This window comes from Euprymna scolopes, chromosome 19 (assembly GCF_053919585.1).
Source record: "Euprymna scolopes isolate OS-2025 chromosome 19, ASM5391958v1, whole genome shotgun sequence".
In the NCBI taxonomy this organism is placed as follows: domain Eukaryota; kingdom Metazoa; phylum Mollusca; class Cephalopoda; order Sepiida; family Sepiolidae; genus Euprymna; species Euprymna scolopes.
In genome coordinates, this window is record NC_136500.1 from 78,222,159 (window position 1) to 78,247,019 (window position 24,861).

Sequence of the window (24,861 nt, forward strand, 5' to 3'; positions counted from 1 at the left end):
GACCACAAAAGTACATTCAACAATAAAAAACACCATATAAAAACAACACTAGCGAATAAATACTGGGAATTCAAAGAAAGCGGACATTCGCCAGTAGTCGAATGGAAAATAATAAGACAAGCTACCACGTGTAGGCATTTAGTCGACCCATGTAAATTATGTCTTCAGGAAAAATTTACTATCCTGTACTTTAAAGGACCCCAAAATCTATTAAACTGTAGAAGAGAAATAGCAAATAACTGTGTTCACAAAATAAAACTTCCTCTATGATAGCGATACAAAATAGCTTTAAAACTAACAAAAACAATAGAAAATAAACAAATAAATAAATTAAATAAACATGAATATACATAAACGATCACACATATATGTATGTATATATATATATATATATATATATATATATATATATATATATGTGCATATATGTATGTACACATATGTATATTTATATATATATAAAAAAAAAAGGGAAAGGTCTGCGTTAAACCACTAACCTAGTTCTAAAACAGATCCTTTGTTCGATAAAATGCATGTCCATTGGCTGATAGGAAGGGGCGCGGTGGATACTAGAAAGCTGATTGGCTAACTAAAATCCTCAACAGAAGAGGACCATATAAAAACGAGAAACAACCACAGAATTCGCGCATAAGCCTGAAGAATCCTAGAGTGGATGAAACGCCGAATATTCAGTGTAGCTTAATCGCCATATATATTTTATAAATTACTAACTAGCTCTACCTATGTATTGAGCACTTTTGAAGTAAATACTTAAAGTTTACGCATAAATCTATACTTTCGTATATTAATTTTATGTGAGTAATTGAAGTAGTTATATATATATATATATATATATATATATATATATAAGGCTTTTGAAAAATTATTTGTTTAATTTTTAGATGAAATGAGAAGGGTTCAATTTTCTATTTAAGTTTAATGAAAATGTTTTTTTTTTCTACTTGTTAGTCTTTAATGAAAATAATCCTGTGGAACTCTGATAATAGCATAGTATCAAATTGAAAGCTGAATTTAGGATGCTAAAAATACATTCACTCGAAAAATGGTTTCAAATTTATTGTCTACATTTTCTTTTTTTATGTACATTAATTATAATTCATTTTTAAGAAAATTTATATTTATTTTTATTTGTTATTTATTTAAAATCAACAAAAGAGGAAACAATTTTTTTCGTTATCATTTAATTCCTTAGCATTAAAAGACTTAAAAATGTATAATTACAATGAAATTTTATTAATTATTATAGTGCACAGATCTTTTCAAAAGATAAGATTGTTCTAGTCAAATTTAAATTTCATTTTTATTTAATGGTCTCAAATCCAGAGTTGAACCTATTGGAATAATATAATCACCTTTTAACTAAAGTCTAATGTTTAAAAACATAAGATGTGTTTGTTTGAAAGTCAAATCCAATATCAACAAATACTTGTCATAAACAGTCTTTATTAGTCATCAAATTTTGTTCATTTTCATTCATCATTTTCAATCCCCTCATAATATTCTTCCTCATTCAACTTACTATCTATCCATTTCATTAAACTTTATTCTTGACAATTGGTGATAATTTTTGTGTAAAAAATTGATGTAATTTGAAAATTATAATAAAAATAAAAACGGTTTCATGGAGAAATTCTCAAGAAATATCAACTCAACTATTTTTATAGCAAACTGAATATCTTACCTAAAAATTGAACAAGTCAGTTTAAAAAAAAAAAAAAAAATCTGTTCATAATATGAAAAAAATGATGCTTGCTTATTATTAATCCTAAGATTAAAAAAAAAAAAAAACATTTTAGAAGATGAGGAGTTGGGGGTGGGGGGCATGTTGTATATTTCTGCTGATAATTTGTTAAATCTTATTCCTTCTTTTTCTAATGAAAATAAAAACAAAACAAAAATGTTAAGACATTTTATAAAGCAACGTTTTCTCTGTTTCTTGTATTTTAAAAATCTGTATTCAGATGTGGGTAAGTATTGTCTTTTCTCAACTTTTTGTAATCTATTTGCATGCTTTCAGTATTTATGGATCGCTACATCTTTTCTTGTCTAATTTTATCTTTTTGCTTAAATTTATTTTGTATTACAAAATACAGCGCCATTTTAAAAATCCCCCGTCCCATTACGAGTACAGGTTTATTTAAAAATTTACTTCGTACTAAAAGCACGGCTTTTTAAAAAAATTTATCTTGTATTACAAATACGACTCTTATTGGTGAATAGTGGAAAGAATGTTTTTGTCCTTTATTCCAATGAATCATAGTTGTTAGAATTCAAAATGTGCGATGTGTTTATGACACAGAAAGATCATTGAGCCGTTTACATCTTTGTATTAATTCAAGTCTGTGCTGATTTGATATAGTTTTTCTGAATTTTTGAGATAAGGATTAATAATATGTATTATGTAGATTGTTTGGACTAGTGTATCTTAGAGTATCAGCATTATTTTTTAATTTTTAATATTGTTTGTTGGAGGTAGCATGGCGAAAACAAATAAAGACAGACCCTCTTATGACAGGAAAGTAGGTTAATGCTGCTTCCACTGCTCAATCTTGGCTCATCACAACACTCTTTAAACTTTTATAAATAAAATTGATATATTATGTCTGAATAGACTTTGTAATTAAGAAAAAGTGAAAGGGATGAATGAAAACTTCTTTTCCCTCTTTTTTTTTGATAGCATATATCAAAAAAAAATTTTTCATATTGTAAAAATGAAAACCTAGCACACACATGTTCTTTCAACTAAATAATTTACGTGAATGAAATAGGAATTAATTACCTAAATATGTCTTTTAGTTTATCTATAATATAAATCTCACCTGTCTGTTTAAATCTATGTATGTATGGCTGCATAAAACTTTTGACAGAGGCGACGGATTTTCACGAGATCAGTATCATTTTGAAATTCGATCCTTTGGATGACAAATATTGAAAAATTGGCTAAAAACATTAATTCTTTTACTCTCAACTGGCCAGTTTTCTGCAAGGAGGGTCGATTTTTTTTTTTTTTTTTAATTTTTTTGTGTGTCGCCATTTTTGCAAGTCATAGTATTGGTTGGAATGACTTTACTAATTTCAATGTTCCAAACTTCTGGTCGCGTCATGGAGTAGTGGTAAGATGTCAGGTTGTTTTTCACTTTCTTTTCAGCCTTCACGTCACGGGTTCAAGCCTGCCTGCCTACCTACTACCACTTTTTTTTTTTTTGCTCAACACACACCTTCAAACACCCGGGCAACACTGGGCACCAAGGCTAGTTTTAGATATAAAAGTTTATTTTTTTAATTGAACTTTAGATCAGTCTCCAGCAATCAGCTTATATTCAGGCTCTCAATGTACAATGCTATGGTTATTTTTTACTTTTGATACATTTTTTTTTGCTATTTTCTAGCATATATCCCCCCCCCCCTCCGGGGAAAAATATGAACTAACTGCAATGATTCATCATCTAAAAACTAAGGCTTTAACTTTGTGTGAGCTGATCATTTTAGTCCGTTTGTAGCTTGCTTCATTTCTGGGCAAATAAACATGGCTTCTTGCTTTGTACTAGTTGATATCATTGTATCAGGATTATTTTTTTCAAATAATATATTTCTCTTTATGATGTTAGATGTTTTTTGTTTTTTTTTTTAACACAAACAATTGTTTCTGCTTATAACAGAATTAACTTTTGAGATTTAAAATATTTTATTTCTTACAGTTACATATTCGATCTATACTGTATTAGTGTCAAGTTTTTATTGATGTTTCACGAGTATAACCTCTTTTACAAAATGTTGGCCGACATGAGATCCCTATTGCTCTAAAATGGAGATACTTTAAAAAAGGTTATACATAGGAACGTTTTATGTGCACACACATTTTAACTCTTCTATCTTTGCTGCCCATGCTCCCGGGCAACGCTGGGTAACCATGTTAGTATATCCTCAACACATCAATAAAAATTTGCCACTGTTTAACATGTATTTGTATTATTCAGACTACTGTTCTCATTCTGAGTGTTATTCTAATAATATTTCAGCATATGTAACTTCCAACTTCCTCAGGTGTACCTTGTCAAACTTGAGGAATCTTTCTGTTAAATTTCATGAATATGGAACAGAACTCTTTATTTAATCGACAGAAGTAGCATGCTTTCGTCCGCAAGGACCCGTGACATACCAGGTAAAGTACTTAGTAAAAATTCAGTCCTAAGTGACCCTCTTCTGGAGGTTAAATGGCAAGTCCTCAGTGTGGACAATAACTAAGAATACAATTGCGAATTACTTCAGACTTTTATCAGGTCATGGCTGACGAAATGAGAACATGTTTGCTTCCGTGGATTAAATAAAGGATTCTGTTCAAAATTTTGTGCAGATTCCTGAATTAGACAGAAAATTTCTGAGTTTGACAAGATACACCTTAAGAAGGTCAGAGGTTACATTAGCCGAAACATTGTGAGAATAATACTCAAGATGAGAACAGTAGTCTGAATAATACAAATAATGCAAACTATAAATCTTTATCTAAAGAATTCAGAAACATAATACTGTGTAATATATTTTCATTTTTGTTTTTTTGTTTTTTGTTTTCTTGACATATTTCTTCCTCCTTGTTTGAAATGCTGAGTCTTAGTCCAGAGATTTCTAATCCTCAAATCTTTTCTAAAAAATAAATGATTAATTTTTTTATTTTAAAAATTAATCAAAACACTTATTTATGAAAATTGGACTTTTATTGTCCAGATGACCCAAATGACAATTGTTTTCCATCTCTCATGAACACTTACCCAGTTTAATAATAATCCCTCTGTGATGAACCGTGATTGAGCAATGGAATTGAGCACTGTAAAAGGGTTTGCTTTTGTCTTTGGCATGTAATTTGAAATAGGCTGTATCGCTTTGTCAGTGAGAATTTGTAGGTAGGCATTTCTCAAATCCAGAAACGGCACATCATTCCCTTGTTGCTCTTCCTACTCTCGGAGTCCTTGCATGTACACCTCTGAATTAGCAATAAACACATAAACAAAGCCATTCAGCTCTCGATAGTTGAACACCGGTCGAACCTTCTGCTTGTGCTCTTGCACAACCATCATCTATGTTTGTGCGAACAATGTGAGTTTGAAAGCCATGGTTTGCACTTGGTTATATTGATCGAGTGCCTGCACTAAGCTTGGCATCACTATGGAGGTAGCTCAAAGAGAACAAACAAAGATGGACCCTTTTATGGCAGTGATAAGGTAGGTTGATGCTGCTTCCACTGCTCAGTCTCGGCTCATCACGTCCATGACACCCTTTAAACTTTTATTTATGAAACTAACATTTATTGTTACAGATGAACTAAATTGTATTTATAAAGTTAAGTTAGATTTTACGTCCTCATCCATTTGTTATCAATAGGCTTTGCCTACAACTTATCAAGAAAAATCAGTTCTGTCAGTTATATTAGGCAAATATTAGTCTGTGTTGTTAAAAACAAATATAGTCAATTTTTAGATTTAATTTTAATCAATATTTTCTTCTTTATTAGATATAAATAAAGAAAGATGGAGGAGTTTTTACCCTCACAGTCAGACATTCTAATACTGCTACCCAAATCACAGAGTACTAATAACAGAAAATTATTTTTTGATATATGCCGTCAAAAAAAAAAAAAAAGAGGGAAGTCCCTTTCACTTTTTCTTAATTACAAAGTCTATTCAGGCATAATATATCAACTTTGTTTATATTTTGTTGAACAAATAAAAATAATGGGTAAGAAACGTTCACAGTTCTAAACAAAGAAGTGTTATCTTTGTTTGTACATAGACTTTTGAGTGAGTGATAAACTGTCATTATACTTAGAAATATGTCCAAGACTTATGTTGTTTTATTGAAATGCTGGTAGCAAGGAACTACAACAATTTTTTTTCTGCACCAAGAATCTGTGGCAGTCAGTAACACTATGCTGTGAATAATGTAGGCTCCTGTGCCTCTCACTGCATCTCTGAACAACATGTGACTGCTTGTTTATATATGAATACTATGGTTATGCAGCATTGCCTGGGGCAAAAGTGTAACATATTTCTATTAAAACTTTTATCTACCTCGTGCCTGGTCCCCCCCCCCACCACCACCACCACTCCTTTCTTCTCTGCTCAACCCATTCCTCTCTTAGGACGTACACACACTTTTCTAGATTACTTGAGAAATGAGTTGGCATAAGGAAAAATAAAGCACTAAAAGAAAAAAAATCGTAGTTACTTCTTCTTAGTTAGTACATCAAATGACTGGAAAACAGACCCCTTCCCTGATGAAATCTGTGACAGTTTAAGGTTACAGTATGAATGATTTTTTTTTTTTAAACTTAGGTATTAGGTCCGTTTTTTTTTTGTTTTTTTTTTTGTAGTTTTAGAGTTTTAGCTAAATGTACACATAGACAACTTCTCCTTATATAATAGATAACAGATGCCCACCTCCAAGAAGCGATTGTTTCTGATTGGTTGACGTCTGATATAGGAAGCAAATTGAAATTGAGTATTTTGATCCAATCAACACCAAGCTTTTCAACGACATAAATGAATGTTTCGGAAATTGTTTCTCTGGCACTGTTGTTATTGCTGGAATAGATATTCCACAGACATCTGTAAATACGTTAAATAGAAAAACAAAAAACAGTGTGTATTGAGTTGCCAACAGCAGATGGAGGGTAAAACAGATGAGAAAACTAAAAACAAACAAAACAACTATGCAAACTTTTCATTGTGAAATCTTTCAAATTATTTGCGTCAGAGATCCAATTAGATATGTGATTTTTATATTCAATTTAATATTTATGCATCTTATTTTTTATTATATTGTTTTCTTTTTGTGTTTTCTTTTTTTTTTTTAATTTGTTTTCATTTTCAAATTTGTGGCTTTTATTTGTTGCTGTCCATTTTTCATTAATGTTGTTCAAAATATTTTGAATAATATTTGTGAACATATTACTTAATTATAATAATCAGAATAATGTAATACTTCTACTTATCTGCTGAGGTCATTCTTCTAACCCCTGATCCATCAATCATTCTGTACACCCAAACTGCAAATTTTCATTATGTAAAACTTTTAGTAACAAAGCAAATCATCATCATCAAATTAAAAGTACAACAGATAAAAACAAAGGATGAATGCTAATTTTTTAAAAGGTTTGCTCTTACCTGTTTCGAAACTGATTTTGTGAAGATGTCTTGTGTTGCTTTTTGTGTTAAATGTATGGTTATTTGTGCTTTTATAACCTCCAGAAGACAATTTCTTATGAAATTTTGTTGTATTATTATTGTATATCTAATAAATTGAATGCTGTGAGCCTTGTTTTCTTATCATTAGGACTATGACAACAGAATATTCTTATCATTTTGATTCTCTAGTATATATATATATAATATATATATATATATATATATATATATATATATATATATATATATATATATATAATGATTCAGTTAGACAATCGAGAACCACATCACTCTATATAAAAGCATATAAGATATCAATGGATGTACACTCGAGGGTCAAAATAATGAAGAGAATATGCTGTTGTCCTAGCCCTACTTATCATATATTGCATCATGTAACCTTACAATAAAAACAATTACTTTGCATGCATTCATTGACTCTAAAGAAAATATTGTGAAGTTGCTATGTATGTAAAAGTAAATAAATCGTAAAACATGTAATTCATATAACTAAAACTTACTGACACTGAAACCTTGATTTTTATTTTTTTTTAACTTTTAAAAATTTTATTTATTTTTTATTATTAACTTGCTCCAATTTTGAGGTCCTGTGTATGACCTTCAAAGATATCCAATGCTGAGACCCACATTTAGGCAATGTTGAGTTGCCCCTTAGTAACCATTGCTCCCAGGTCTACTTTAGCCCGAAATGGTAATACCTGTTAGGGCATCTGGTGCTACCAGAATCAGGCTGTCTGAAGATATCGGCTTCCTGACTAAAATGCACCAAACATTGATGTTTTTTTTTTCCTTTCTCTTTTGAAAATTCAATCATGTTTTGCAAAGTCAAAAACAAAAACAAGAATTTTCATCTACAAATCAACCAAACCAAACACCATGAATAAATATTTGAAGATATTAAGAACTTGAAGCATAAACATTTATTCCAAAATTATTGGATTCTGTATTAAATAACCCCAAAAGTGGATGATATGCTGTGAAACAACCACTTTTTTGAACAATTATTTTTCAAAATTATAAGAAATGCTGAAAAATCGGTTTGTAAATAGTTTCTTTGTAGTTTTAAAGATATTTATTGTTAATACAAAGTTTTAAAGATATTTATTGTTAATACAAAGTTTTAAAGATATTTATTGTTAATACAAAGTATGGAAAATAAAAATGAAATTTGAGCATGACGGGAAAATGACAATCACTGATAGTGAAATTGCAATGCTAAATTCATAATCACAAGAGAAAAACAGCTTTCTAATATACTGATCATGTGTATGCGATTGACGTCAGGTGGATAACTAATTTGCATATTATTTTGCAAGAGGATATCTCATTAATTAACTTTTATTTTTTTATCATTTGATGATTGTTTCATTTTACTATCACACAAAGTTCTATTTACAGATATGCTTGTGTCCTGGATAAATGCTTAGCATTTTGGATGAAAAAGGGTTCTAGATTGTAAATTAGAATCAGAGCCCCATCCCCCAAATGCACATGTAAACACACACTCGCACACACTCAATGGCTCAGTAAAAAAATAAAAAATTCTGACACCTACTACCCCTATCTCTCCTCACACAGATAACCTTTTTATTTCAAAATTGTATTCCACTATAATGCATTTTGGTTCATTTGTAAACAAGTCAGCCGTTTTATTCTTTTGTTAAATTGTAAATTCAGACAATAGCACATCTCACTCTCAACACACACACATACATAATTCACATAAAGCAACCCCCTCCCACCACTTACAGCAATGAATATGGTACCACACATATATTACGTCATCCTTTCAGTAATTTAGCAGTTACAAAGAAAACATAAAAAATGACTTGTCTATAAAAAGAAAATATGAAGAAAGGATTTTAATGCATTAGTACTGACATTTTTTTTCTTTAGCAATTGTGTAGCCATTTTGTGAGAGGCTTCTACCAAGTATAATTCAGTTTCCATTCAGCCAGAGTTAAAATATGGCATTCAATTTTGCTTATATTGAAATAATGTTAAATAATTACAAAATCTTTTAAATTTGATAAAAAGAATGGAACTCTGCATGTTTTTCTCTTTCATTCAAGCTTTTCTTGAGATTATTTTTTGTTTTGTGTTCAATGTAGTAAACCTGCATAATCTTTCTTTTTTTTTTTATGTATTTGGATTCCTCAGACTATTTTTCTCATCTTGAGTGTTATTTTCACATTTCGGTCAATGTAACCTCCGACCATCATCAGGTGTATCTTGTTGAACTTGGGAATCTTTCTGTCAGACTCTGAAATCTGCACAGAATTTTGAACAGAATTTTTTATTTGATCCATGGGGATAGCATGATTTCATTCCATCAGCCATGATTAGGATAATCCTAAATAATTTACAATTGTTTTTTTTAGTGTTGCTCGTACTGAGAATTGAACCTTCAAAGTACAACTGAATTTTGCTAAGTACTATAACCACTATACCACAGATCCTATATTTTTATATCTTCAAAATGGTGGTATATTCAAATTGTTTTTCTACACAAGTCATAGCTATGGTGTCACCAGATTTGCGGTTTTGCATGCGTTTAGTCACAGTGGTGTGAATAAGTCTGCTGATGCCCAAGTGCAACTTTTTGATTGCATGCCCCAAAGACTCAAGTATAACTTCTAGTTATGAGAAATATTATGAGAAAAAGAGATTATTGCCCCCCCCACCTCCACCAACCAACCTAACTATGCGTGAATATGGAAAGAAGTGTTGTTATTCAAAAACAACTAGCCAGATCGCTAATCAGGGTTTATTTGAAATCCATACAACTTACGTGTACCTTCACAATAGATGTAAACACAAAACAAAAAATCTTGCACTTTTAAAATAATATGTAACCTGACGAACTGCAAGCACTTGTACCCCCCTCGACGTAAATACCTCCGACAGACCGACAAGCACCTAAATCTCACTCTTTCATAGCAGAAATCCCTAGATGTAAGAGAGCCTTCTACTCCAGTAATTTCTTCCCCAGAACCGCTAGACTTTGGAACTCCCTTCCAGGACCCTGCTTCCCAACTGTACTGACATGCAGAAGTTCAAGTGTAACGTGAACCGACATCCCTGTAACTTATGTCCCTGATAGTAGCCCCCCTACATCAAAGTGGCGATGTTGTTTGGGGTGAAAATGTTATAAAAAAAAAAATTTTTTTTAAAAGGAAATGATTTGAAAATGTTTATTTTCCAGTGACAACACTTGACAGCATGGAGGGGATCACAAGATGGGGTGTGTGTGCAAAATGGCAGAGAAATGATGTGTCTGCTTGTCCTTGTTGCTTCTCTTTTCTCGTCATTGTCTGCTGCCTCTATTTTATTGGCACGGATGATGTTAGAACATTCCACCACGCATTGTCTAAAATGTCGGTCAGTCCTGCTGATATAATCTCCAGGGATTCTACGTCTTCCATTTTGACTTCTTTGACGTCATTCCCAGAGCACCTGGATCCAGAATCTGACCGACTTTCCTTTGACGTCATCTTTGAAAGCCTAGACAGCTGACCACCCCCTCTGCTACCTACAACTCCCCCCCTCCACCTGTAACAGGAGGATCATATGATGTAGCACTGCTGTACATTTATCTTCTACTACTCAATCAGACCAGCTTGAACAATCTATCCTCTAGTGTCTAAGGTCTCTCTGTACAGAGGTTTGTCGGGACAACTTGGCATGAGGATACTTTTCCCTAGAACTAAACCCTGACCAAATATTCAAAATCGCATAGTATTCGTGGCCCAAATAAGATCTGCTTGGTATGGCTAACCTACACTGGCTTTTACAAGAAATGGTACACCTTCTCCAAATGATGTTGCCTCAAGTAGCAACATGAAACTGGATACTCCACCAGACTATATGAATTCTTGTCCTGGAATCCAGTAAGATTAAGAGACCAAAAAAAAATATACTACAACATATTTAAATGATCAATTAGAAAGGAAAATTATGTTCTCATTAGTGTCTGAGAGATAAAGAACTTTAATGGAACATTCAAATATCTATGCAGCTCGTAAAGAGAATAGTGTTAGCACCAGGTGGGGGTTCCTTGATTTCTGAGAACTTCAATTGAAATAAAATTAATCAATCGAGGTACATGCTTAAAAATTACACAAACAAAGATAACTTGACTGTTGCTCAAATTGAATGATGTTTAGCAGAGTTATGTTGAGCTGGGCATGGGCACTAGATATGTTCTAGTTCTGTATTATTAAAATGTACACTAATGTCCCAAACTATTATAATGAATATTGTAATGTGGAGTGGATAACGTTCACTATTGATTGGCTCAAATCTTACCAATTCAGTCAAACAATATTTAAAGAATTTGCTTGTTTTTACTTTTTAAATTTAAAAATGATATTCTCCGTTTTCAGATTGTATTCTCTACCAAATACCAGGACAGTGGCCAGGAAGCTTACCTCCACGTTCTACAAGAAGCCCACCTTATTCTTCGAGGACCTGTGATTGATTCTGAAATTGAATGCCTCGGAGAATATCAAGACTTATTTGACGAATCTTGCCAGAAACTTGGAGATTTTTATGCTTGGTAATTCTTTTCCTTTTCCACCTTCATTGAAATCATGTATAATTAATTTGATTTGGTATTCGTTATAATCGGGCCGTCAGTGTTACACTCTGTAACATTACCATAAGTGACTTGCAACATTGCCTGGATGGGGGACCTTTGTCAACAGAAAAAGTTGTTTGCCTCTTTGACAGATAAGTAGTTGCTTAGTGGATCATGATGTCTAGTTGTAAAGGTAGTCATAGTGGTGATGTAGCAGTTGACGTTTCTGTGTCTTCCCTCTTTCTCCTTGTAACTGTAATAATGTAACAAAATAAAAGAAAAGCTGCTAACACCTTTGCTCAATGGCATCATGCCATTTGGTGTTTTATTATTTTGCATTTTATGCTCCTAAGGAGGGGGGGGCAAATAAAGAAAGAGCGTGTCACTTCAGGCTTCCTATAAACGATACAACTTTTGGTACATGTAGCTCTAGGTCTACACTTTATTTCTAACGAAATATTCCATTCCTTTGCTTAATTGTGGGGCCAATGAGAGAACAGTACAAAGTCGTAGCACTCCTTCTGAAGCCAAGCCTGGGTTTCTTTGGACTTGTGGGCCGGCACCGAGTCCTGCTGCCACACTCAGGGTCTGTCAGCGGCTACCTGAATGCACCAGGGGATCACCACACTCTACAGCACACTAGGTACACTTTGGTGTTGACTTTTAAACCGACTTTGAAGATGTGAGGTGGCATGATGTCACCCTCACTTGAAACCATACCAAAGACCATAACCGAGGCTAAAACTTTGAGCTGTGCCTTCAAGCGTTGAACCGTTCAGATTTCCATTTTGAGGGTGCTAGCAATATTCCTGTTGTCATAACTTGGGTCAGTAGAGAGCATGAGTTGTACAGTGGTGCATCTCCGATCTCGCAGGTTGAACATTGTATCACTTTCAGACATGATAGAAGGCTCCTTTTACTCTTGGGATACAAAAAAAAAAAAAGAAAACCGGTTTTCATCAAATGGAAATGGAATCATATCATCTTTTCTGGGGTGACAATTTTATCATTACATCCTGTACATCAGTTTCATCAGTTATATAAGCAAATATCGGTTTGTATTCTAAAAAAATATAGATATTGCATTTTTGATTTCTTTTTATATTTAATCCTAATTAATATTTTATTTTTAATTAGTCATAGGATCTTTTACCCTCACACTGTTGCCTATAACACCAGAAACAAATTAATGAGATAATCTTTTGATATTCACTGGTAGTAAATTATATTTTAAATTTTCATTGCCTGTTACTCTCACTTCTCCTTTTTTTGATACGTGATTGACCCACATTTGATTGTAAAGGAGGAAATTTATGCAATTGATAGTGTCACCATTTCCTAATGTTGCATTGTTGTGGTACTTTTTTAGTCTATATAATTTTTCCGCATGCTGATATATATATATTGTCTATCAACCTGCTTTTACAAAAATAAGCTGACAAGTTGTTTATACAAAACTTTGTTTATTTTAACACATAACTCGGTGTATAAAGAGAGAGGAGTGGTGTGGGGGTGGAAGTGATTTGGTGTCGGCGATGACAACTCAGTCAGCTCTCTCTCTCTCGTTCTACCTTTTTCCCTGGTTAGCATCTGTTTATATTGACAATTTCCCAGTCAGGAATTCGTTTGATATTCCCAACCGAGACTAAAACATTCTGATTGTTCAATATCCGGGTCAGTATCAAGAATATTGATTTTTACAATATCTGCATATTCTTTCTGCAGGTTAACTCTCACTTGGAATGTCTCTTTGTAAAGAATCCACTGCATGTGTGCACAACCAGCAAAAACTCCGACATTGCCCAACTCAATATGCAACACTAATTGCCCCTATGGATCAATCTGTTAGTGCATACTACTTAGAAAAAGAATTTGCATATTTGAACCTCACCAGAGTTATAAGTATTTTTTTCTCTGATTCTGCTCTAAAACGAACTTAAACATTATAAAATACAGTAGTAAACCAATTGTTTGATTTTACTTTTATTTTCTGCTGTAATCTATATAATTTATGGCAATTAGGACCCATTGGCAATGCCGGGTAATTCCGCTAGTAGCTAATAAAAATCTGTGTTCATTTTAGTAATTTATCTTCTAGTAAGATCTTTCAAATAATATTTATCAGAATCTGAGTGTAACTACTCTATAAAAAACTCAATAATTTCATATATCTTCTTATGGTTAATAATTTAAAGTGCGAATTTCTAGATTTAAGATATATTTTTGGATGTAACAATAAACTATTGTTTTAAGCATTGCAAATCAAAATAGATTTTAATTAGTTTTTCAATGAAGCCTCTAAACGGTGAATAAATGGACAACTTTACTAAAAAAACAAATGACCAGTTTGTCATGATTAAAATGTCTTCATATTTTTAAGCCTTTTCTTTTTCAATTCAGCTCAACAGCTCAATGACATATAAAGAAAAGAGGCTGTTAACATCATGGGAAGATGGCATCTCTGGTATATTTGATGAATTCTTCAGTCAAAAGTTGTTAATTCAAATCTCCCAGAAATCTATATTTATATGACATTGCTTTTATTAGCAACTAGTTGTACCTATACTGCATCCCAGGTAACATCAGGAAGTAATTCAGTTTTTAAGTTTTATTCATTTTAAAAATGAGTTATCCCCCTTGCTGATTTTAATTTTCAGGTGATTATTTAAAAAATGTTTCATATTAGTGTTCATCTGGACAAGTTTATTTAATTTAAAAAAATGAATTGAAAGAAAAGTGTGTTCGGGTTATATTGTTTACAACATGGCACAACAATAATAAATGAAAATTGGCTAGTTGAAAGCAAAGTTTGATTTATCAGCTTAAATGCTATTTGGGTCTGGCATTGAAAATCTGACAAGATAATTGTATGTTATATTTAAAAAAATTGGCGCTTCCACACTATCAGAATGAAATTACGGAAATCATGATACTGAATTTCACATACAGACAATGGTATCTATGTATTCCTCATATTTTTAAAATGATTATATCCAAAAATTATGAATATCGATAAGGTAGAAAATTACTTATTAAAGAAAATAGAATTTGGAGAAAACGATCGTATTTGCTTATGTAAGATGCAGGAGAGTTCAAAAGGGAGGTAATTTTCTGTTTCAATTTATTTTATAATATCGAGATGGCCACAATTTTTCACCTGTTAACACAATTAAAGTTTTTTTTATTTTTTAATAATACAGTAATATTCAGATAATTTCAACTGCATGATTTGGAAGCTAACATTGTAATTTATTAGAATTGACAAAAAAAAAATCAATAGAAACCATTGTTTTTTTTTGTATGAAAACTACATTTATCGACTACAAAATTTTGTCCTATTAGTGTAGAAGTACCAAAAAATTTTGTAACCCTCAGCATTTATAAATTTATGTTCCTTTTTTTCTGTTGCAGGCATCCTACATCCGACTGGAAATTATGTCTGCCCTATTATAACATGGCAGGACTCCGGTTGAGGGAGGCACTCAACAAAGTGACAAAATTAAATGAACAACAACAGGTATGGCAGCCATTAAAAAAAAAAATCTTTTACAATGGTATTTGGTGCTTCTACAGTATGAGGCACAGGTGAAAATCTCATTCCAAGTAAAAACTCTTTTATATATTTATGCATCATAATATTTTCTTTGATATGCTTACACATCAAAATAAGTATCCTAACCAAAAATTGGGGAAAATTATTGAATAAAATTCTAATCAAAGATAAAAATCGGTTTTCATGTTTTGTTGATCTGCCATTTATTATTATTTGGTTAAATGACAGACTGACTTATCTCCCCCTGCTTTATAGAATTCCACTATTATCAATAGCAAAATGCGATAAAAACTGATATTTATTTCTTAATTGAAATTCTTATCAATAATTTTTCCTAATTTTTGATATAGATAGCTACTTCAGCCTACTTTTTCTGTTAATTTATTTGGAACTTCGATTTTCACCTCATACTGTATAAGTGCTAATAATTTTTGGAGATGAGGATTAATTTAGATTACTATTTGCACCTCTGTTGGTTTTTACACAACAATTTTTATTTATTTTTTTTTTTTTTGGAGGATATAACCCTTGACCTTTTTCAGGTACATCTTTTCAAAGTAAGGAACATATATGGAATTTAAAATTGAACAATTTATTTGATACACAGTAATAGATCATTCATGTTACATCGGTCATGGAAAAGTAGAAATGTTAATTAATTTTATGTCATTCTTGGATCTTATTGCTTGTAGTAAAGCTTGAATTCCTAGAAGATTGTCACTTAAAACTGATTGCTAATCAACCTGTTTAACCATTACACCACAAGCTTGTGTAAACAATCCTAGTATGAATTTTGGGAGATTAAAGCCTAATTTTGTCTACAGGTCTAGTATCTTTCTCTCTCTCTCTTTCTCCAGAATGGTTTTGTTCTTGTTTTTCAAGAGAGGTAGTGTTTGATCAACACTGCTGGGGTGCTATGAGATGAAACTTGTGTTTTTAAATCCTCGAAACAGTTTTATAGTCAACAACTAATAATCCTTACGATAATATTAGAACTAGCGTAAACTTTCAGAAGCAAAACTCGGGGCTTCTAACCTTTATGCTATCATCCAACACTTGCTAAATCTAAACAAAATCTCAATGTACACATTGTCAAGTGCCGGAGACCTCTTTTTACCTAATGAGTAATCCCCTAAAAGCTAGCGGCAATTTACAATTTCTTTAAGAGAACTCTATCCCAAAAGGATGTGTATATATCTATAAAAGTGAACGTGTCTGTCTGTGTGTCTGTGTACATTTTCATTCGCAATAACTCTGTTAATTTTCAGTTTACAGACTCAAAATTTGATATACACGGTACTGAGATTTGGGAAAATCCACGTGATCGGTTTTCGGCCAGAAATTTCACTGTTAAGGGGTCAAAGTTCAACGATTTGACCTTTGAGAACTCTACCAAACTCCTCCGACAATTTTGGGCCTAAACACTTGAAATTTTAGATATAGGTTCCTTGGACATGGATCTAACTTAATAATGTAATTTGAGACCAAAACAATAAATTTTAAGGGGTCATAATAGGAGTCAAAGTTAAAAAAATTGATCTTTTTTTATTGTTTTTTTTTTTTTTTTTTTTGCTCAACATACACCTCCAAACACCCGGGCAACGCCGGGCACCCATGCTAGTATATATACATATATAAAAAAGTTAACGTGTCTGTGTACATTTCTCTATGCAATAACTCTGTCAATTTTTAGTCTACAGACTTGAAATTTGATATACAGAGTACTCTTTATAATCTGTTTTCGGCTAGATTTGACCTTTGAGAACTCTACCAAACTCCTCCGCCAATTTTGGGTATAAACAATTGAAATTTTAAATATAGGTTTCTTGGACATAGATCTAACTTAATAACTTCATTTGAGCTCAAAACAATAAATGTTAAGGGGTCATAATAGGAGCTAAAGTCAAAAAAATTGACCTCTGCGGTCTCTACCAAATTACTCAGACAATTTCTGGTCTAAATATTTGAAATTTTACATAAAGGGTATTCAGAGATAGGGCCAGCTTTTTAATTAGTTTGGGTCAAAAATTGGAGCTATCAATATATAAATGTATGTATGTTTGCATGTCTGCCTAAAACTTTCGACAGACGCAACGGATTTTCACAAGATCAGTATCGTTTTGAAGCTCAGCCCTTCAGACGACAAATACCGAAAAATTGGCTAAAAACTTTAATTTCTTCACCCTCAACTGGGCACTTTTCTACAGGAAGGGGTCGCTTTTTTCGCCAATATTTTCGAAAGTCATCCCCTCTTTTCGATTGTCTAGCCTTAATTAAAACCTACGTCACTCCCGGTTTGACGGTGGTTGTAACAGCGAAGACGTCACGTTTTTTTTCCCCCGTTCTTTTCCTCTTTCACGGTATGGGTTCGAGCCTGCCTTCCTACTACCACTTTTTTTTTGCTCAACATACACCTCCAAACACCCGGGCAACGCCAGGCTGAAATGCTAGTATATATATATATATATATATATATATATATATATAATTACTAGCAGGGAGACCTGATGTTGACCGGGATTGAATGAAGATCAACGAATATTTTTATTGTCATTGAAAGCGTTAAAATTGCCCATTTTTCAATCAAATTGATTGATTACATGCTCTTGTTGGGGACCCACCACTGTGCACTGGGAGGAAGCTTCACATACCTCTCCCCAGTGACTTGGTTCACAATACATTGTAATCTACATTGCACTATAAAGAACCTACTATTGATTTTATAAAATTATTTCTATATAATGGCTTGAATTAAAGTTTAAAATGCAAAAAAATCAAGCATTGTGGTTCAGTTGTGCTCTAAACAGCAATATTCATTTCAAACGCACCCTTGTCTTATCAAAGAACCTACTGTTGATTTTATGTGCCTGGCTCTCCTGCTTGTGCAGTGATAAAACTTCTCAAATGAACTTGCAATGTTAAGCTGTATAAACTTTGGTCAAAATCACTGTTTCTTCTTTAATTAGATTTTTTTTGATTATCAATTTTTCGATACTTATCAATGGTATTCCAATACAAAACCTATCTAAGTACACTGCCAGACACATAAAGTACATTTGTGTGAAATTTTAAAAAAATTGTCCCTGCCATTTTGTATCTATACGGAACAAATTCCCATACACCAAGTGCCTTTTATATAAGTAGAGATAAAGATTTTTTAATAAATATTTTTTTATATCCATTGTTTTTTATATGAGTTGTTCCAAAAGTAAGGTCTCCTATTTGTGAACTAAAAAACTAAAACATTGAAGAGCTCCAGAATTTATTTTTCTACATGGTCACCACCATTCTTAATGCACGTTTACCAGTTTCTTTTGATGCTTAAAAGTCCAGATCGCGCTTTGTCATTCACATCTCTGTTGCCACTCTGAAACTGATGAACCCATCTCCTAACTGTGTTGACATCAACTGCATTGGCTTCATAAATGTTTAACAGGCACCGGTGAATATTGATCAATCCAATTTTTTCTGCATGGAGGAATTCAATAATACATCTCTGCTTTTGACACATGTCCATGATGGGTGGCTTTTTTAGAGTCTCACACCGTCAATATCTGCAACAGAGATAAAACTTTTAGGTTTTGAATGCATAAGTTCAGTCATTATAACTATGCAATTTGCAATCGCCTCCGATCCATTTAGGCAGAATTAAAAAAATAGGAGGCATTATTTTTGGAATGTCTCGTATATGCTTCAATGTTATACGTTTCAGTATGGATAACTGTACTAGTGGTCAGACAATTCGAACAGCAGATCTGTGTATTATGAACACTGCATTCTTACTGCACAAACACAGTGTTCTAATCTCCTGAAGCGAAAAAACTTTGCAACAGGCCTAAATTTGAACCTTTATTTTAATTTCTTTCAAAGTGCTCAACTTAACTGAACAATTATTTTTTTAATAAATATTTTTAATATCTGCAGGCTTAGATGTTTTATGTAAACTTACACTTGTCAGTATGGATGATATAACCATATTGACAGTCAGATGATTCAAACAGTGAATCCTAGTATTATGAATCTTGGCTTATTGCTAGGCCGCTGTGATGATCGTGTTTCCATTTATATATAATATAATTAATTCACAAAACTTTTTTTATATTTTTCAATGCATTTTTGGCTGATTTTTATCATTGAATGAAAAGGTCGTATGTTTGAAAATCCATAGGTTATGGATTATTTTCTATTTTTGATTTTTTGGTTAAATATTTGATGGATTAATTAATTTTATTCAATTTTTATTTTCATCATCAATTGTCTCATTTGTTAATTGCTCTATCTTTTTATCATGATAGGTTTTAATATAATAATTATTTTTCTACATAGTCACCACCATTCTCAATGCATTTTCACCAGCAAAACCTTCCTTGGTAAAAACTGGAGAGTTACCTGTATTTATTTTCATGTAGTTTAAACCACCATGGAATTTTATGTTAAATAATTTTTTTCCCGGTCTTTTTTTATTTCAGGCAATCACGTTTAGGAATGGAAAAGGTTTCCTTCACTATTTACGGCACAAAATATTTGGAACTTATGACTTAAGTGATCTGACCCAGGTATGTGAAAATATAAAGCTGTAACCTTTTTACCTATTTTTTTAAAATTAAATAAAAATTGAAGTCTTTTTTTTATGTATTTACATTTTTATTTTATTTTTATCGATATTTCTATCATTCCTCATTAATAAAATTCAGAAATAAACTTTATTTATAAATTTGCAGGTATTTCCTAAGAGTGAGGTGATAGAAATTTACAAATATACACTTGTCCTCACGGTTTGTAACTAAGAGCTCAAATTATAATATATTGACAAGGATCACTTGTTTTCTGTCTCTACTTTTATTAAAATAAAATCACCCACGCCTTCGAAAAGCAATTAATTTGAATGGCGTAATCCAAGACGTTTCTATTCTTTTAGTATTTGCTGTGTTGCAATATCATTCAATCATTTAAAGGGAGAAACAAGGTAAATTCTGGAAGCTGAAAGGAACAGATTAAGTATAACACCCTTTCTGACATAACTTTAGCCCTACACCTTCCATAATGTAAACAAAACTCATATTTTTTAATATTTTAATCTCAAAATAATTTTTTTCTTTTTTCTATATAATAAAATGAAGCTAGTCTATTTCTTAAAGTTTCTCATTGGTAACATTGCAGCTGACAAATCGATATTTGATTCTAACTACTCAATTTTTCTTGATTTTAGATGCCCACTCTTCATTTTTATTTGCCCCCCCCCTCCCAAAATGTTACCCATCTTGAAGAGTGCCACACAATCCATGTTTCTGTATCCCATCAAGCTTTGCTCTTTTTTTTATCTTTCACTAATCCCATTTTATCTCCCCACTAAGAAACTGTCTTGCTTGTTTTAGGCTCTTGAAGCAACCCAGAAAACCATGAGCAGCTCATACCTCAATAGATTTGTGAGGATCCTACTAACCACCACACTTAGGATTTTATTTTATTTTATGTTTAGCAATCACTGTTGTTTTTAGAAACCCCTCCCCAACGAAAAAATTTGTGGATGTTTTGTTTTTTTTGTTTTTTTTTTTTAATAAAAAAATGTCAAACCATTGGGGATATTGCTAAGTAGGTTTTACCTCTAGAGTGAACGTGGTATAGACTAATAGGATTACAGCTGATCCCCATCCCGGCATGTTTGAGTGAGATCAGATCCAATGTCATGTTAAATCTGTCTCTTTCAGCTGGTAGAATAATTTGGGTTCAGAATTTACACATGTTTTCAAATTAAAAAAAATTTCTTCATTTTAAAAATTGTTGATGAAGGTGATAAAGCGAGCTAAAGTAATCTTATTACATTTTAAGAATTGACTTTTTTTTTAATGTTTTTCTCTCAAACACTCGATTATTCCGTTTTTGTTTTATCTGATTGCAGGAAGAAGGCGATTTGATATTGTCAGTGTTTTACAAGTGTTCAGGCCTTGATGTATCATCGATCATCTTGCTTTCTCAGCTGAAAAGCTACTCTCCAGGTAAACAGCATTTGTTAATTTCCAAATTTCTACATGACTTGTTCTCAACATGAGGGAAATTTTGACTGTTTCTCAATTATCAAGTATCATAATAATATGTAAAATGGTTACCATGCGTTTGAAATGAACCCGAAACATGTGGCCGCTTCAAATATGAAGAAATAGAATGTGTAATTAGACATTTTAGCTCATTAAAAACAAGCAAAAGTTATAACCTGTGAACTTAGAAAGAATGAGTGCTTTATGTCGAACTTCTAGAGTAAACGCAGTATTGCGGTGACTAATTCCTATTAATCTCTAGCTGTACATTGAACGAATATCATACAACTTGGTCAATACAAAATTTCATCCCGATCAGCTCGGTAGTTTCAGAGAAAACGTGGAGTAAATGTGGTATTATGGTAACTGATTCCTATTAATCCTTAACTGTGCATTGAACAGATACCATAATACTTAGTTCGCTGCACCTTATTATAACAAAGGACCATACAAAATTTTGGCCGGATCAGACCAGTAGTTTCTGAGAAAAGGTGGAATGGTTAGACAGACTAAGAGAAACAATGCTGAGATAAGCGGAGAGCACATATAGCACCTGGAAGTCCCAAATGGTCACCCATTTAGTACTGACCAGGTTCAACGTTGCTTAACTTTGGTGATCCAATAGGAACTGGTGTGTCAACGTGATAATGCCATACACAGCAACACACAATTCATGCTTCTACATTCAGCAACTGCATTTAAAGGTTATCAAAATTGAAATCAGTGCTGGTATTACCGGCGCTTATGTCAATGGATCATTAAATCTAAGGGAGATAACCAGTATAGACATAGCAAAAATAAGCATATTTTGCAAGATATAATTTGGGATGCTGAAATAATCAGTAGGACAATGAAAGAACGTTAAATGAAAATAAAGGTTTTCTATTTCCGTTGTTTTGTGTACATTAATTATTTTATGCACCCCAAATTATACCTTGCAAAATGGAAGTACAGAATAGTAACAAAAAAAAAAAAATTAAATTAAACTTTAATCATTGACGGTTTAAATACTTCAAAATCTCCTTCAAAAAAGTTTTAATCATCCTGACGCTGACTGATTACCTAAAATAAAGAAAAACAAATTTCTTTCTTTTTTTTTAATTTTTTATTTTCGTTTAAAAAAAATTAAAATGATAGTTAATATACTTCAAAATCTCCTTCCAAAAGTTTCGTTATTTTCTTTAAATAACAAGTTTATTTAATTTTTGTTGTGGATTAATTAACATCGTTACAGTGTAGCAGTTTACTTTTGTTTTGTGTACATTAATTAATAAGTTTATTTTGTTACTTAACATTGTTATATTTTAAGTTTGTGGATTAACTTCGCTAACTTGGTTCCTTTTTGTAAAATACTTCAGCAATTTCCGGAATTTGGCTACAGTAATCATGTGATCAATTTTTTTTTTTCATTTAACATTCTTTCATTGTTCTACTGATTTTTTTCAGTGTCCCAAATTGCAAAATATGCTTATTTTGGCTATGTCTATGCTGGTTATCTCCCTTAGATTTAATGATTCGTTGACATAAGCGCCGTATTACCTATTTTATCTCAGTTCTTATTTTCATAACATTTCAGCTGATGTAACCTCTGATCTTCTGTTTGAACTTGGAGGACCTTGTTGAACTTAGAAACCTATATGGAATGTTATTTAATCCATGGAGGTAGATTGTTTGTGTTCTATCAGCAATGATCTGGTAGAATTGTTATCCTTAGTTATCATTATCTGTAGTAAGGATTGAACCCTCAACCTCCAGAAAACTGTCACTTAGAACTGATTGTTAATCGATGCCTCTATCTGTTGCACAACAGGTCTCAAGTTTGAAAAGATGCACCTCAAGGTCAAAGATTCCATCCGCTGAAATGGGATGAAAGTAATAACCAAGATGAGGATAGTCTAAAAAGCATGTTATTTTTTTATATTTTTTTTTTTTTTTGCATTGTTTGACTAATTTTTTTTTTTTTTTTAGTTATTTTTTATATTTTTCTTTCTTCTTTTTTTTTTTTTTGTAATATTTTTCCTTTTTTTTTTTTTTTTCCAGAAAAAGCTTTAACAATGATGAAGGACATTATGAAACATGACCAAACATTTAGCAAGCAAAGCAAACGCAGGTACAGTTCATTTATTTTATTGTAACAAAACAAATTTGTGATGAAAATGAGAATGCTAGTCTCACGATGAATTCACTGAATAAGAATTCCTTATCTCAAAAGCTTTTGACAAAAATGTTCATTAATAAGACTATCTATCCTGTAAATTACTATTGTGAAAGTTACTGCCAAAGTTTGTATGCACTTTTATTTTTTTTAACTATTTCAAAATGTATTTATTCGTTACTTCTAACAAGGCACATTAAGATGTAAGGAACTATTGTGAATTAGAAATCATAATTAAAGAAGAATCCTAAATGGGGAGTTCAGCAGCAAGAGGTTTGTTCACATTACATTTAAATTTCTATATATTAGTACAATCAGGTAGAAAGAGAGTAGGAGGGACTCCAAAGGCTAACAGTGCATGGAAAGAAGCTGTCAGAATTGTTGGTCTCTGCAGTGAAAGAGTAAGATTTTGATGATTTACAAGTCTATCCGGGGTATTTACATTAAAGTGACACAAAATCAGAAAATTGATGGAATTAATAAAAAATGAGGAGTAAACTTTGTTGTTACAATATTAAATTTTCAGCATGGTTACCATTCTTCCAGGTCAAATAAACAGAAGTTTATAGAAGCTAGAAATAATTGTAAGAGAGTGATAGACACAGCTAAGTCAGATTACTCTGAAACCACCAGAAAGCGCATCGAAGCACAGAAATTAGGAACCCGGGATTTTTGGAAAATCTACAACAGCGTAGTTAATAATGGACAGTCAATTATTCCCCCACTAACAAACAACCATGAGGTTGCTTGCACGGCAACTGACAAGGCTAATCTGCTTGCCAGTCGGTTTGCCTCAAACTCCACGCTGAACTCGGTACACCACTCACTCCCTGATTTTCCTCTGCGAACAGACGCCACACTTGACGATTTGAAAATCACCCCTTCTCAGGTACATGCTATTATAAAAAACCTAGACACCTCTAAAGCATGTGGACCAGATCTCATCCCGGCTGTGCTATTAAAAAAATGCTCTGCCGAGGTTGCTCCAGTTCTGTCCAAACTTTACAATAAATGCCTTAACGAATCTTGTTTTCCCGACTGCTGGAAAACCGCCTCTGTGGTACCAGTCTTCAAGAATTCTGGTGAAAGAACTGACCCACTGAATTATCGCCCCATTAGCCTCCTCCCGCTTTTCGCCAAAATATTTGAGTCCTTAGTTAATCAAGTCCTAGTCCAGCACCTAACAGCTGCTAAACTCCTGACTGACAAACAATATGGATTCAGGCAAGCCCGTTCAACAGCAGATATCTTAGCTGTAGTTTCTGAACGTATATGCCGTTCATTGGATAAAACAGGGGAGGGTAGAGCGGTGGCCTTTG

General features: G+C 32.4%; 1 protein-coding gene across 1 annotated transcript in view; it reads left to right on the top strand.

The window, feature by feature from the left end:
• Positions 1-24,861, top strand: part of LOC145239773 (BLOC-2 complex member HPS3-like) — a 99,868-nt gene that overhangs the window by 39,586 nt on the left and 35,421 nt on the right. The window contains exons 8-12 of the mRNA XM_080103216.1: positions 11,606-11,778; positions 15,211-15,316; positions 19,822-19,908; positions 21,252-21,348; positions 23,428-23,497. Of these exons, the coding sequence (XP_079959342.1) occupies positions 11,606-11,778; positions 15,211-15,316; positions 19,822-19,908; positions 21,252-21,348; positions 23,428-23,497 (533 nt within the window). The remainder of the gene's footprint in view (positions 1-11,605; positions 11,779-15,210; positions 15,317-19,821; positions 19,909-21,251; positions 21,349-23,427; positions 23,498-24,861) is intronic.